This window comes from Balaenoptera physalus (assembly GCF_965194825.1).
Source record: "Balaenoptera physalus genome assembly, chromosome: 1".
In the NCBI taxonomy this organism is placed as follows: Eukaryota; Metazoa; Chordata; class Mammalia; order Artiodactyla; family Balaenopteridae; genus Balaenoptera; species Balaenoptera physalus.
This window is the reverse complement of record NC_138882.1, coordinates 44572554-44587203: the sequence shown is the minus strand read 5'-3', so window position 1 is coordinate 44587203 and position 14650 is coordinate 44572554. Positions and strand designations below refer to the sequence as shown.

Genomic DNA, 14650 nt, shown 5'->3' with positions numbered 1-14650 from the left:
GAGGCTATCTAAGAGGCTTGTGCAAACTACCTGATGGGAGGGACTGGTGGTGGGTAGAGCTGGGTGTTGCTCTGGTTGGCAGAGCTCAGTAAAACTTTAATCTGCTTTTCTGCTGATGAGTGGGGTGAGTTCCCTCTCTGTTGGTTATTTGGCCTGAGGCGACTCAGTGTGGGAGGCTACAGGCTCTTTGGTGGGGCTAATGGCAGACTCCGGGAGGGCTTATGCCAAGGAGTACCTCCCAGAACTCCTGCTGCCAGTGTCCTTGTCCCCGCGGTGAGCCAGAGACACCCCCCACCTCTGCAGGAGATCCTCCAACACTAGTAGGTAGGTCTGGTTCAGTCTCCTATGGAGTTACTCTCCTTCCCCCGGGTCCTGATGCACACAGTACTTTGTGTTTGCCCTCCAAGAGTGGAGTCTCTGTTTCCCCCAGTCCTGTCGATGTCCTGCAATCAAATCCCACTACCCTTCAAAGTCTGATTATCTGGGAATTCCTCCTCCTGTTGCCAGACCCCCAGGTTGGGAAGACTGACGTGGGGCTCAGATCCTTTACTCCAGTGGGTGGACTTCTGTGGTATAATTGTTCTCCAGTTTGTGAGTCCCCCACCCAGTGGTTATGGGATTTGATTTTATTGTGATTGCACCCCTCTTACCATCTCATTGCGGCTTCTCCATTGTCTTTGGATGTGGGGTATCTTTTTTGTTGAGTTCCAGTGTCTTCCTGTCAATGATTGTTCAGCAGTTAGTTGGGATTCTGGTCCTCTTGCAAGAGGGAGTGAGCACACGTCCTTCTATTCTGCCATCTTGAACCAATCTCCCAATGAGATATTTCTTGACAGGAAAAGATGCCTGATGTGCTCCCGCTCCACACACACACATACACAGTAATTCAACGGATACTTATTGATTGTATGTTGTATGCCAAATACTGTGCAATGAACTTGTAATAGAGACCTATTTAAGACAGAGCTTATGACTTAGTGGGAAAGGCAAATTTTTGTACAGTTAATTTCCATACCTTTTTCTTACTAATAAAATTCAGTACTAAGAATTATTCATGAGCTTATTTTAACATTTTGTAAAGCTCCATCTAGTTTGTTTTTTTCCATCCCCTGAAACCAAAAAAGAAAAAGCCAATAATCTATAGCATTTTCTGTTGGCTCAAAAAATATCCTCTTCCCAATTTAAGAGGCATATCCTAGTTCCGTTCTATTTGAAGGTATTCAACAGGTTCATTCTAGCTATATTCTTATGGTAACTGATGTAATAAAAATAATAGCACCATCTTACACTTGTGCAGCAAACTTCGAAACATTTCCTCATTTGGTTCTCACAACAATCTAAAGTTACATTATTCATAACTAATGGCAGGGATAGTATTGAGAAGGCCTTTCTATACAACAGATTTATAGCCTCTGGAAAGACATCTTTTAATACCCCTTTTCTCTGTGGATATTACTCATTCTTTTTTTCATTAAACACAAATTGGGCCACTGACAGGATGGATTCCTCCCATAAGTTTGGTTGGTTCATATAGTGTTGAAAAAATAAAACCTGAGCCCCACATCCCATTTGTAGATGTTTCTTAAGCTGACCACAGTGGGTTGGCCCCTGGGCCCTGCTGTCCACCTTGGATAGGCATTCTGTCTTCAGTTTACTATAGCCTGCACTTGTCACAAATGCACAGGTGTTAATTTTCACCCAGGTTTTCTTTAACTTTGACCTCTGATTTTGAGGCCCAGGGACAGCCCCAGAATAATGATACACATCTTCATAGTTTTTAGATCTCAGGAAGTTTTTACGATTTTTGAGTAATGATTTTGGTATGCACTGCTTCTTTTTAATGAAGAAGGAAAACAACCATGCCAAGACAATCCTTATGCTTGTTAAAATGATGTATAGCAGGGTCCCCAACCCCTGGGCCACAGACCAGTACCAGTCTGTGGCCTGTTAAGAACCAGGCCGCACAGCAGGAGGCGAGCTGCAGGCGAGTGAGCAAAGCTTCATCTGTATTTACAGCTGCTCCCCATCACTCGCATTACTGCCTGAGCTCCGTCTCCTGTCAGCATTATGGTGAGTTGTGTAATTATTTTATTAGATATTACAATGTAATAATAATGGAAATAAAATGCACAGTAAATGTAATGCGCTTGAATCATCCCAAAACAATCCCCCCCTGCCAATCTGTGGAAAAATTGTCTTCCATAAAACCGGTCCCTGGTGCCAGAAACGTTGGGGATCGCTGACGTATAGGATTTCCCTGGCAGTCCAGTGGTTAAGACTCTGTGCTTCCACTGCAGGGGGAACAGGTTCAATTCCTGGTTGGGAAATTAAGATCTCACATGCCGCATGGTGCAAATGATGTATAAAGTAGGCTTATCTCATGAAAAATAACAAAAAATTATTTATTGAAATACACCTGTAATTTCGGGTCTTCATGGAGCTATGTTACTTTTATTTTTAGTATATTTTTAGGTTAAAAATAATCTGTCACTCAAAAATTATTTTGACTTTGTTTGCATTATATATAATACACTTCCATTTTATGACCCTAATCTGACTAATATATCTATACTAGGTCACTGAAATGATTCTGGAAATGTCTCTTGAAGTTTGGTAAGTCCATTTATTTCGTTGGATGGAAAATATTATGAGTGATCCACTGACTGATTTTAATTGTTGAAGAGTGCACTTTTAATATATGAAATAACTCTGACACCTTTGAGTATCAAAAATGCATTAAATGTACTTTGGTTTTCCTTAGCTCTCTCCTAATAACTACAGCATTAAAAAAAAAAACAACAACTAATATTCTTTGTTTAGTTTTCCAGTAGTTTGGTAGTTAAATCATAAATGTCAGAAGAAGAGCCTTTAGAAGGGGCTCTTCCTCAAGTTAAATATATATTCCCATAGAAATAAATACAGCTATTGAAGCCTATTTTCATTGCTGATTCAGATAGGTATTAAAAAGTATGACAGTGAACATACACAGGAAACGATAAGAGGAAAAACTGAAAATTGAGACTGTCTTTGTTCATAATGATCATCAGGAAAATAAATGGTTAAGTTCCATGATGTGTGTTGCTCTTTCAAAGTGGTCTCCATAAATGAATGTTGGAAATTCATTTATTTATTTTCATATGGTGAGTCTTAGGGGAGTCAGGCCTGCCTTGAGAATTAGCTCATCTCTGACCTCATGCTGAGGTTGATAGATCCCACCTCCCTCAACCTCTCTGCATCTCTTTGAACTCCCTGTTGAAGTGGTTTTTTTTTTTTTTTTAATTTATTTATTTATTTATTTTTGGCTGTGTTGGGTCTTCGTTTCTGTGCGAGGGCTTTCTCTAGTTGCGGCAAGTGGGGGCCACTCTTCATCGCGGTGCGCGGGCCTTTCACTGTCGTGGCCTCTCTTGTTGTGGGGCACAGGCTCCAGATGCGCAGGCTCAGTAGCTGTGGCTCACGGGCCCAGCTCCTCCGCGGCACATGGGATCTTCCCAGACCAGGGCTCGAACCCGTGTTCCCTGCATTGGCAGGCAGATTCTCAACCACTGCGCCACCAGGGAAGCCCTGAAGTGGGTTTTACCAGAGTTACTAGTACACATTTTATTTAGACGAACATCACAAAATTAGTGTAGCATTCTCATTTCTTATGATTTGCTAAATGAATGATGATGGATACATTGACATTGGGTTTAGGTATTTCTTCTCTTATTTTGATCCCCAGAAAATGTTGGTTCAACTTAAAAAATTATTACATAAATTACTACTATCATTCAATATATGTCAGCATGTATCAAAGGACAGTCCAACTTTTTTAGTTGTGTTATTTTCAATTACATCGATTCTTGCTTACAAGTAGTATATTTTGGCATGAGATTAGAAATATTTTTGTTACTTGACTATGAAAGTAATGCCATTTGTCTTAATGGGAAATGATCTCCACTGGTGTAATTAGGACAATATTATGCTTTAATAAAGCAGAGTTATCAAAAAAATGTAGGGAAGAAAACCTCAGCTAAATGTATACATAGGTCCAGAAGCAATTTACTATATATTTACAGTGAACTTTAATCAAACTCTATTTTTATATATTAATTTGTCTTGACTCTAAAATGAAATGTTGGACTTCCCTCGTGGTGATTAAGAATCTGCCTACCAGAGTGAAGTAATTCAGAAAGAGAAAAACAAATACCATATGCTAACACATATATATGGAATCTAAAAAAAAAAAAGGTACTGATGAACCTAATGGCAGGGCAGGAGTAAAGACATAGACGTAGAGAATGGACTTGAGGACATGGCGGGGGAGGGGAGAGGGAAGCTGGGGCGAAGTGAGAGTAGCATCAACATATATACACTACCGAATGTACAATAGTTAGCTACCGGGAAGCAGCATCATAGCACAGGGAGATCAGCTTGGTGCTTTGCGATGACCTAGAGAGGTGGGATAGGGAGGGTGGGAGGGAGGCTCAAGAGAGAGGGGATATGGGGATATATGTATACATAGGGCTGATTCATTTTGTTGTACAACAGAAACTAACACAGTATTGTGAAGCAATTATACTCCAATAGAGATCTATTTTAAAAAAAAAGAATCCACCTGCCAATGCAAGGGACATGGGTTCAATCCCTGGTCTGGGAAGATTCCCACATGCCATGGAGCAACCAAGCCCGTATGCCACAACTACTGAGCCCATGCACTGCAGCTACTGAAGCCCGAGTGCCGAGAGCCTGTGCTCCACAACAAAAGAAGCCGCCGCAATGAAAAGCCTGCACACTGTGATGAAAAGTAGCCCCCGCTCACCGCAACTAGAGAAAGCCTGTGCACAGCAACGAAGACCCCAAGACAGCCCAAAAAAATAAATAAATAAAATAAAATAAAGTAAAATAAAGTAAATAAAATGAAATGTTCATTAAAGGAAAACTCAATTTTTCATGGAATGTCTTCCATTAAATATAAAATAAAATCAGGAAAGTAATTAGAGAGTTAAAGATAGTACATAAAAGAAGACACACATAAGCCATATGTCTGTTACTATATTTATAAAATTGCTCAACATATTTTGAATTTTCTTTTAGATAGTTTTGTACTGATATCTTCTAAACATCTATGTTCATTGCTTTATTTGTAGATCTTTTAAAAATCATGCTTCTGGTGCTTAATGTAGGATAATGATCAACATAGTACATTACAAGGAACATGAGTTCCAGAATGAGAAGCCCTGGATTTAAATACCTACTTGCTAATTTTGTTAACAGTTGAAAGATTTCTAATTACTTTTTTACTCATTTGTAAAATAAGAAAAGTACTTTATATCTATTGTGATGATATAGTGAGGTGTTCTTTCTAAAGAGCATGTATTATAGGAAACTTTTCCACATGTATACACATATTTGTGGTGGTACTGTTTGTAGTAGTTTAAAAAAATTGGACATAATGTCAATATTTATGGATACATAAATTGTGCTCTAATTATATAATGAAAATACTCCATAATAGTAAATATATTTGAATTAGTTCTACTTATAAACACAGATGAATCTCAAAAACAAAATGTTCAATGGAAAAAAATGTTTTGCAGAATACATACAGTTGATAGCATTTATACGAAAATTAAAAACCTGTAAAGTGACTCTATATATTATTTAGACCTAAATGTGTAATGTAAAATACAAGGCTACTGGGGACATTGGTTCATGATCTCTATTTTATATACAGTTCATCCCCAGACCTCCGATTTAGTATGGCTCTGTGTGATCAGGAGAAAGTCTTCCGACAACAGAGAAAAGAAAACATAAAGGAAAACATGAAGAAACTCCTGGGTCCAAAGAATAGTGAAGGCTTGTATTCTACACGTGATGTGAGTTGGAAATTTTTCAAATTTTATTGCAACTTAATAATAATTTTGTTTGTACTTTCTCCCAAATAATTCCACCCAAATGTGACAATATTGTGATTAAGCATTATTTCTCTATCTTTTTAAGATAAGGTAAGTCTTTCATAAACAGAAACTCTTTGAGGAAGATCATCACAAATGCTGCCCATATTTGGTAATGTTTATCATATATAGATTTTAAAAGAGGAATAGGACTGATGCACACACAAGATGTTCATTTCATAAGTAACAAAAGTTTAACCTATAAAAGGATATAAAATGATCATTGAATTCATTTTAATACAGACTAAGATTAAACAATTGTGGGACTTATCATTACTGAACAAGAACAAAGTGTTATAAATCTTAATGACAACAATTAACAAAAAATTTTCTTAAAAGATGTGAATAGGGAGATAAAAAGAAATGTTTCAAATTATTACTATTTCATAGCAGGGAGTGAAAAGATATCATCCAAAATTGGCCAACTAGTTAAAACAATAACCTCCACATTTTAATATTTTTCATAATCCTAATTATAGAGAGATGTTAAAATTGAAATATTTTCGTCAACAAATATTGAAAGTACAATCCTTCAATTGTACTTTAATTTCTTTTTCTTCCCTTAAATTCCAGCAAAGTAAATGTCATTTATTATTCAGTAACTTGTATTATACAATCCAGTTTTTGTCTATTTGTCTATTCATTTATCCCTTCACTCATGTATCTGTCTGTCTGTCTACCTATCTATCTGCCTATCTACCTACCTACCTGTCCATTCATCCACCCATCCATCCATCCAAAGGTCTATCCTTCTTTCTGAAATCTACAAAGATAAATTGCTGCCATAGTTAATAATACTGTATTATATATTTTAAAGTTGCTAAGAGAGTAGATATTAAAAGTCCTCATCACAAGAAAAGAATTTTGTAACCGTATGTGGGGACAGATATTAACTAGACTTATTGTGGTGATCATTTCACAATACATACACATATCAAATCATTATGTTGTACACCTGAAACTAATATAATGTATGTCAATTATACCTCAATAAAACAAAATTTAAAAAATAAATTGCTGCAATGATGCTCATCAGATGATAATGAAATTTCTTCTTAGCGGCATATCAGGTAATTTTTTTTTTACTTATTTCTTTGAGCTTTTCTGTTAACTAAATATTTTAGATGAACATAATTTATTTTTAGAAAGATATTTTCATTAAATGTGTAAGTCAATATATATTTTATATCTATTTATAAGCATATATATTTACCCCCATACATGTACACACAGACCAGGGATTAAAGATTACTGTAGATTAAGGACAAAATGTCACTGGAAATAAGAAATAAATTCTGAGTAACGGGGCCAGATGGGTACCCCTGTCCCACATGTGATGGCACATTTCTAAATGTGTTTCTAGGTGGGTGTAGCAGGGGTCGAAAGCCAGTCTGGGCTTCTAGAGTGGCTTTTGGTACTATGGGAGCAAACTCTAAGGTAAAATATTGCTGATGGGGATTTTTGCTAAAAGGAAGCTTGGAGGAGAAGCAAAACCTCCATTGAAGCTTCTTTTTAAAAAGAAGAGACTGCTCTTCAATCATGCATCTTGTGGTTGCTTATTGTCTCCGGCTAATGAGTCCTTGAAGACACATCCTTCTGTATGTATTACTCAGAAGTTTCTAGCTTCCTGGGAAGTCTTTTTGGGTGTTCTGTTTGTTGGTTTGTTTTTCTGCAGTAAACCTTCCATCAACAATTCTACACCATCTTTTTGTCCCCATCCTTGTTTGGCATTGTTATGCCCTTGGAGCAGAGAAATGATATTTCAAGTTTTTTTGATTTCTGTCATTTCTCATTTGTTGAGACACTGTGCTGGGAACTTGAGGTGAATAAAACTGAAATGGGTGATACCAAACAGTCACTTTCCTTGGTGAGTTTAAAGCGTAGCTGGGGAGAAAGCCATTTCAGCAGATGACTCAGTGATGGAAATGGATACCTCTGTTAATTCATGGTCATCAACTTCATTTGGGAGACCCATGCTGGCCGTCTCAGCGTTTCCCAGCCTAGTTGCTTTCCATTTATTTAAAATTCTTTTTGTTTCACTCCCAGGTGCTGAGCCACCCTCTGCCTCCCTCACAGCTGATAGACTTGCCTCCTAATTAGAGAGATTAAAAGTCGTCAGGTGACACATCTTTCATTTCTTGCCATAGGATTGACATGTTTCATAACCCGGGCCTACCCTTTGCCACTTCCCTCTGAGCTCAATGGAGGAAACAGCTCCTTTTCTTTCCAGAGTCACATCATCTCAGATATGGATTGCAAACCCCCGTTACGAGCCCCAACATAGCAACTCTGTCCAGTCCTCCCAGGGCTGCTCCCCACCTCTGCTGTCTGCCTCCATGTTTGTATGAAATTTTCCTGCTCTAAACTCTGATATAGAGAGAGAAAAAAGGAACCCAAAAAATCCCCATGGAATGTACATTCCCTTCTCCTTTCCGCTCTGCTTCTCTCCTTATCTTCACAAACTTTTCCAGAGTTTCGTAGACAATCTCATTCTACTTCCTTGCTTTCCTCAGGCTTCTGCCCTCATGACTCTACAGCAACTGCTTTACTAGTCACAGGTACCAGCTAACAAATGCAAAGGATCTTCTGGCCCTGTGTTCCCTAATTCTGTAGCTGCAAATGACTCATGTTTTCCTACTATTTTAATCATTCGCTACCCTTCCCTTACCGTCTTCCCTTTATTTTCATCATGCCTTTCTGGTTCTCTTTACCAGATCTTCTTCCTCTGTGCATTATTTAAATGTGAGTTCTTCAAGACTCAGCCTTAGCCCCTCTCAAGAATTTTCTCTCCCTTCCATGTGTCACCCAGCACATTTGGGCTAAGAACTTTCACACGTATATCAACAACCTAGAATCTCTCTTCTGAGATTCACACCCGAATATCTATACCTCTTCTTTCTGATTCCTTCACTTGTATTCTTAACATCTCACCCTCAGCATGTCTGAATCTGTACACAAAATCCTCTGGTCTCTATAGTTCTACCGACGCCTGTCCTCTTTCTTTCCACTTTCTGTTCACACTGAATTCAGAGTGATCTTTTCAAGACACAAATCTGATTCTATCCAAGCCAAGCTTAAAATCCTTCCACTGCTCTTAGGACTGGCCTCACAGCATCTCTACAGCTTCATGTGTTGCTGGTTCATCTCAAATCTCCCACGCCCCCTCCTCTAAGTGCCTCTTGGTTCCAGGTCTCTGCAGAACCCTTCCCAGGTGACGCTCTTGCATGCATTGTTGCTTCTCTCTGCTTAGCCCTCACCCTCCCCTCCCTCCCTCCACCCCACCCCCTTTTCAGTTAACTAACAGCCTCCCATTCTTTTTTTTTTTTTTAACATCTTTATTGGAGTATAATTGCTTTACAATGGTGTGTTAGTTTCTGCTTTATAACAAAGTGAATCAGCTATACGTATGCATATATCCCCATATCCCCTCCCTCTTGCGTATCCCTCTCACCCTCCCTATCCCACCCCTCTAGGTGGTCACAAAGCACCCAGCTGATCTCCCTATGCTATGCCAGCCTCCCATTCTTGAACCAGTGCACATGTCACTTATTCAGACAGTCTTCCTCATCCATTCCTCCCTCCCTCCAGGTCCAAGTTAGGTCTCTCAGTCATGTTCTTTCATAGCACAAATATGCACGTGATCTTCTCCGCATTTCCCACAATCATACTTAAAAATATTTGTATATAAAAAAATATATATTTGTATAGATACTCATTTAACGTCTTTTTTTCTCCATTAGAATATAATTTTCATGAGGACCAGGGCAGTGTCTGTGTTTTTCACCTTTATATTCCCAGCACCAGCTCAGCTCCTGACTCGTGGCAGAGCCTTGGGAAATCTTGTGTTGTGAGGATCAGAGCACAAGTGTAGGCAGTGGCTTGACATTTCAGCCAGGGGATGGCTTCACTAGAGAGGCATCAGGGGCTCACAACTGGGGAACACTTGCATCAGGTTGTTAGGGAGGAGACAGGTTGAGGAGAAGGCTTGGATGAAAAGATCCCAGTTTGAATGGTTGCATTAGAAAGTCTGTGGGGCATATTGGCGCAGATGTCCAGTAGCCTTTGGTCTTAGGTTTTCCTTTTCGAAAGGAAAGTTTCTGCCTCACCTCCCAGGCACTCCTCCTTTTGTGAAAAGGAATCTTTCTGGGAAAATGAAATTTGGCCTAATATTCATACAGATTGGCTTTTCTGCAGCAGATGGAGAATGAGGTAATTATGCTTTTCTCTGGACTAGTCTTCAAAAATATTAAACTCATGTTTTTGGAAGTCATTCCTCAAATTAAAACTTTTGATGTTGTTGTTTTGGATTTGGTCGAGCCATTTTTTTCTTTTGGCAGAAATCATCTGTTTAGATATATTCAGCACCGCCCATTCCCATAACACAAATATCGTTTTCCTATTTTGTGTTTCTCCTTGGCCAAGGGCCTCTTAAACTCCCATTTCCCTTGCTCCCTGCCAAGATCTTCACTTTCTTCCCTTTCACTTTCAGTGCTGGCTGGTTGGCCTCCTGAAGGTAAGGAGGAGCGACACCTTGTCTAAGACGGAACAGCCCTACTCAATTCTCGATGCAGAGACGGTGCCTGTCTTGTTCCCAATTTTCAACAAATGGTTTGCAGCATCCAGTTTAGGACATCAGTGTCAAATTAAAATGTTGAATGAACTTGGGCAGTAGGCATTTGGGCGCCTTGCTTCTTTCCTCTACTTCACTTGTGAAATGGAGACAATGTCTCATTCAGTTAAAAGGATGAGTACTAAGCAGCCCGAACAATGTGTAAGGCACATCTTAGTTACTCAATACGATAGTAGCTATTAAACCAATACATGGGTGTTGCTGTTATGTAACACCCCAGGGCAATGTCAAATTCAATAAAACCTTAGCTTTCCTACTTGGATAATGAATTAGTTAAATAGTTAAGGTTTCTAGTAATCCAAGAGTTTCTTCTCTTAAGTACTAAGACTTTAAAAAAATTACTCTCAATAAAAAAAAAAAAGTTTAAAATGTATTGATTTTAATCATTTGGATGGAAGTCGTTCTAAAAAACTTAATCCTTTGCCCAGACTGAACTGATTTAAGTGCTCTCATGTCTGTGGCCTTTGCAATCAACTGCCATTTCTCCATGCTCTATATATTCCCTTGAAGTAATTTCTTCAAATCACCCCTTTCTCTTTCAACTTTATGGTTGTGGAATTAAAATCTGATAAGTAAGCTTGTTGTTAGAACAGTGTCTCTGATTAGTATAATTTCTCCATAAAGGGCTGAGATCATTCCTATAGTAAGATCTGTAACACTTTGTGCATGGGAATTTTTGAGGCCACTTCTTTTAAATTTTCTTGTTCCAAAATAGCTTTTGGTCAGATGTAGTTTCCAGATTACAGTCTCTTCTGTGAAGTGATATGCTGCTTTACAGTTTTCATGTCTCCACATAACTGACCATAAAGGGAGCAAAGCTGGTTGGGGGACTCAGATCTGGAATTAGAATAGCAGGGAAATGAGAGAAGGAAATTTTACTCCAACCTTCATCAAAGAATAAAGGAGGAAATGTTTCCTGTCAAGGCAGAATATAAGGGATATACAATTAGATAGCTTTGGATGAAAATAGAAGTATAAAGTGGTCCTTAAATAATATAATCTATTATATAGACTGCTATTCTGTACTTAAGTTTGTCAGATAAATTAAGTGAAAAACTAGAGAAAAAAGAGACTGTCTAGTGACAGAGGGGGAGGCCAAGCAAAATAGTTTCTGCAGGAGGTAATAGAAATAGACCTTGAGTTGTCAATAAGAATTTTTATTCCTTTGTTTATTTTGTTTTCTTCATCTACAATATTCTTCCTCTTGCTTCCACCTTCATTATGACAATAGCACTTTGCTGTGTCAAATCTTATTCCTTTTAGATTGTAAACATTTTTGGGCAAACAGTTTGAACTCCCCTTAGCTAGTTTTGAATGGGACCCAGAGCAAGGGAAGGCTCTCCAACAGGACTCAGTTACTGCGTAAGCTGCTCTGCCCCTTGGGCCATGTGACCATTCAGATCCACTGATGCTTGAAGTGTGTGTGGCAGATAGGGATGCTGTGGTAGGTGAATTGCAGCATAGGCACCTTTGGTGCTAGGCCTTGCCATCCTCTGTGGATAACTACCGTCCTTTGAAAAATAGCTTTTGGCCTGCTTACTGGGCCATAGTAGAGATTGAATGCTTAACCATGGGTGACCAAGTTATCAGGTGACCTGAGCTGACCATCATGTTATCTGACCCACCAAGCCATAAAATTGGGTGTGCACAGATGCACTCCATCATCAGGTGGAAGTGGAGTATATGAAATTGGGCTGAACAGGCCCTGAAGATACAAATAAGTTCCATGAAGAAGTGGCCCAAATGTCCATGTTCCCCATTCCTGTTACACTGCCTTCTCTTTTCCATCCTCCACCCAGAGCCTCATGGGGGAGAGCCCTACGATCAGTTGACAAAAGGAGAGAAAACTTGGGCCTTGTTAGAGGTGATTGTACACGCTATTTAGGCACCACCTGTAAGAGGACAGCTGCAGGGCTCAGCAACGTGGTCTTCCATTCGCCAAGGCTGAGCTGGCTACAGCAGCTGCTGAGTACTCAATTGGCCGGCACCAGAGTCCCCAGCAACACTGAGTCCCCAATGTAGCAGCATTCCTATGGGTCATCAGTCAGCTACCTGGTGGCAGATTGATTACACTGGACTTCTGCCATCCTGGAAGGGGCATGCTTTGTTTCTACCTGAATAAACACTTATTCTGGATGCAGATTTGCCTTCCCTGCACTCAAGGATTCTGCCAAAACTACCATCTATAGATATACAAAATGCCTTAGTCACAATATTCCACACAGCATTCTGATCAAGGAACTCACCTCACAGCAAAGGAAGTATGGCAATGGAATTTACCAGCCTTACCATGTTCTCCACCATCATGAAGTAACTAGCTTGATAGAATGGTAGAATACCTTTTGAAGACTCAGTTATAGTGCGAGCTTTGTGGCAATATCCTGCAGGGCTGGAACACGGTTTTCCAGGAGGCTGTAAATGCTCTGACTCAGCATCCAATATTGGTGCTCTTTATCCCCAGGATTCATGGGTCCAGGAGTGGAAGTGGGAGTGACACCACTCACTATTACCCCTAGTGACCCACTAGCAAAATATTTGTTTCCTGTCTGTGTGACCTTATAGTCTTCTGACTTAGAGGTCTTAGTTCTGAAGGAAGGAATGCTTCCACCAGAAGTGGAGCAATGATTCTACTGAACTGTAATTTAATACTGCTGCCTGACCTTTTTTGGCTCCTCATGCCTCTGAACCAAGAGGCAAAGAAGGGAGCTACTCTCTTGGCTGGGGTGGTTGATTCTGACTATTAAAGGGAGATTGGACTACTCCTCTAAGGTGGAGGTAATGAAGAGTATGTCTGGAATACAAGAGATCCGCTGTGGTGTCTCTTAGTATTATCATGCCATGAGTTGAGTCAATGGAAAACTATAAGAACCCAATCCAGGAAGGACTACTAATGACCCAGACCCTTCAGGAATGAAGGTTTGGTTACTCATCAGCTGAGGTGCTTGTTGAAGGCAAAGAAAATACAGAATGGATGGTGAAAGAAGGTAGTTATAAATACCAGCTATGACCAGATGACCAATTACAGAAATGAGACTGTATTTGCCATGACTTTTTCTTCCTTAGTTTGTTATGAATATGTTTGTGTGTGTGTGTGTGTGTGCATGTACACACAGAAATACAAAAACAGATTCATATTTAAGTTGTGAAGTATCAATGAGAAGAATAAGCATTGTTTAAGGACTTTGTATCCTTTTCTGGGGAAAGGATTAGTGCATTTCCAGTTGTACACAGGATGTCTGTATCATGTTAGCCAGGAGTATGACCTTGTTATTGTCTTTCTTTGGATATTAAGTATGGTTGAAGGAGATGTATATGGCTGCCGAGTTGAGAGGGGTGGACTTGTGATGGTCAATTTGCATCAACTTGGAGGATGTTTTTTGATGCAATTAATATTTAAGTCAGTGAAATTTACGTAATCAGGTTGTCATCTAGAATGTGGGTGGGCCCCAATCTAATCAGTCAAAGGCCTGAGTAGAACAAAAAGACCAACCTCACCAAGCAAGAGGGAATTCTCCAGCAGACTACCCTTGGACTTCATCTGAGGCATCAGCTCTCCTGGGTCTCTGCCTGCTGGTGTTTGGACTAAAACTGCATTATTGACTCTCCAGAGTTTGGAGGCTGCTGTCCCATACTGCAAATTTCGACTTGTCATTCTTCACACCTGTGTGATCCAGTTCCATAGATAGATAGATAGATAGCCTACCTTCCTATGTATCTACCTACTTATTGGTTCCATTTCTCTGGAGAACCCTGACTAATACAGGAACCAGGGAGGCAAAAGTCTTTATATAATTGTCAGAACTTAAAATCTATGAAAACATAAAAAACAATCCTTGAGCACTTTAGAATTTTCTTTTGTGAGGGAGGAAATTAATACTATCTGCAAGCCAATGCATGAAGATAATTTAATCAAAACACAGCGTCTTTGGTAAATAAAAATTCATTTCCTGTAATCGTATGAGAGAAGTATGAGTAATATTCATTGATATCATTTATACACAAATATTGGTGCACTTAAGTCTAAGTATAACCTAAAAACTCTTGGCAACCTTAATTTGTTTGATTTTTTTAGATTTAAAGCCCAGAC

The 14650-nt window shown here is 39.4% G+C and overlaps 1 protein-coding gene across 5 annotated transcripts in view; it reads left to right on the top strand.

Annotated features, from left to right (window-relative positions):
• PLA2G4A (phospholipase A2 group IVA) overlaps positions 1-14650 on the top strand; it is a 157376-nt gene that overhangs the window by 84692 nt on the left and 58034 nt on the right. For all 5 annotated transcript variants that reach the window (XM_082472967.1, XM_082472963.1, XM_082472964.1 and 2 more), the window contains 2 exons: positions 2576-2613; positions 5714-5855. In XM_082472967.1, coding sequence (XP_082329093.1) covers positions 2576-2613; positions 5714-5855 — 180 coding nt within the window. The remainder of the gene's footprint in view (positions 1-2575; positions 2614-5713; positions 5856-14650) is intronic.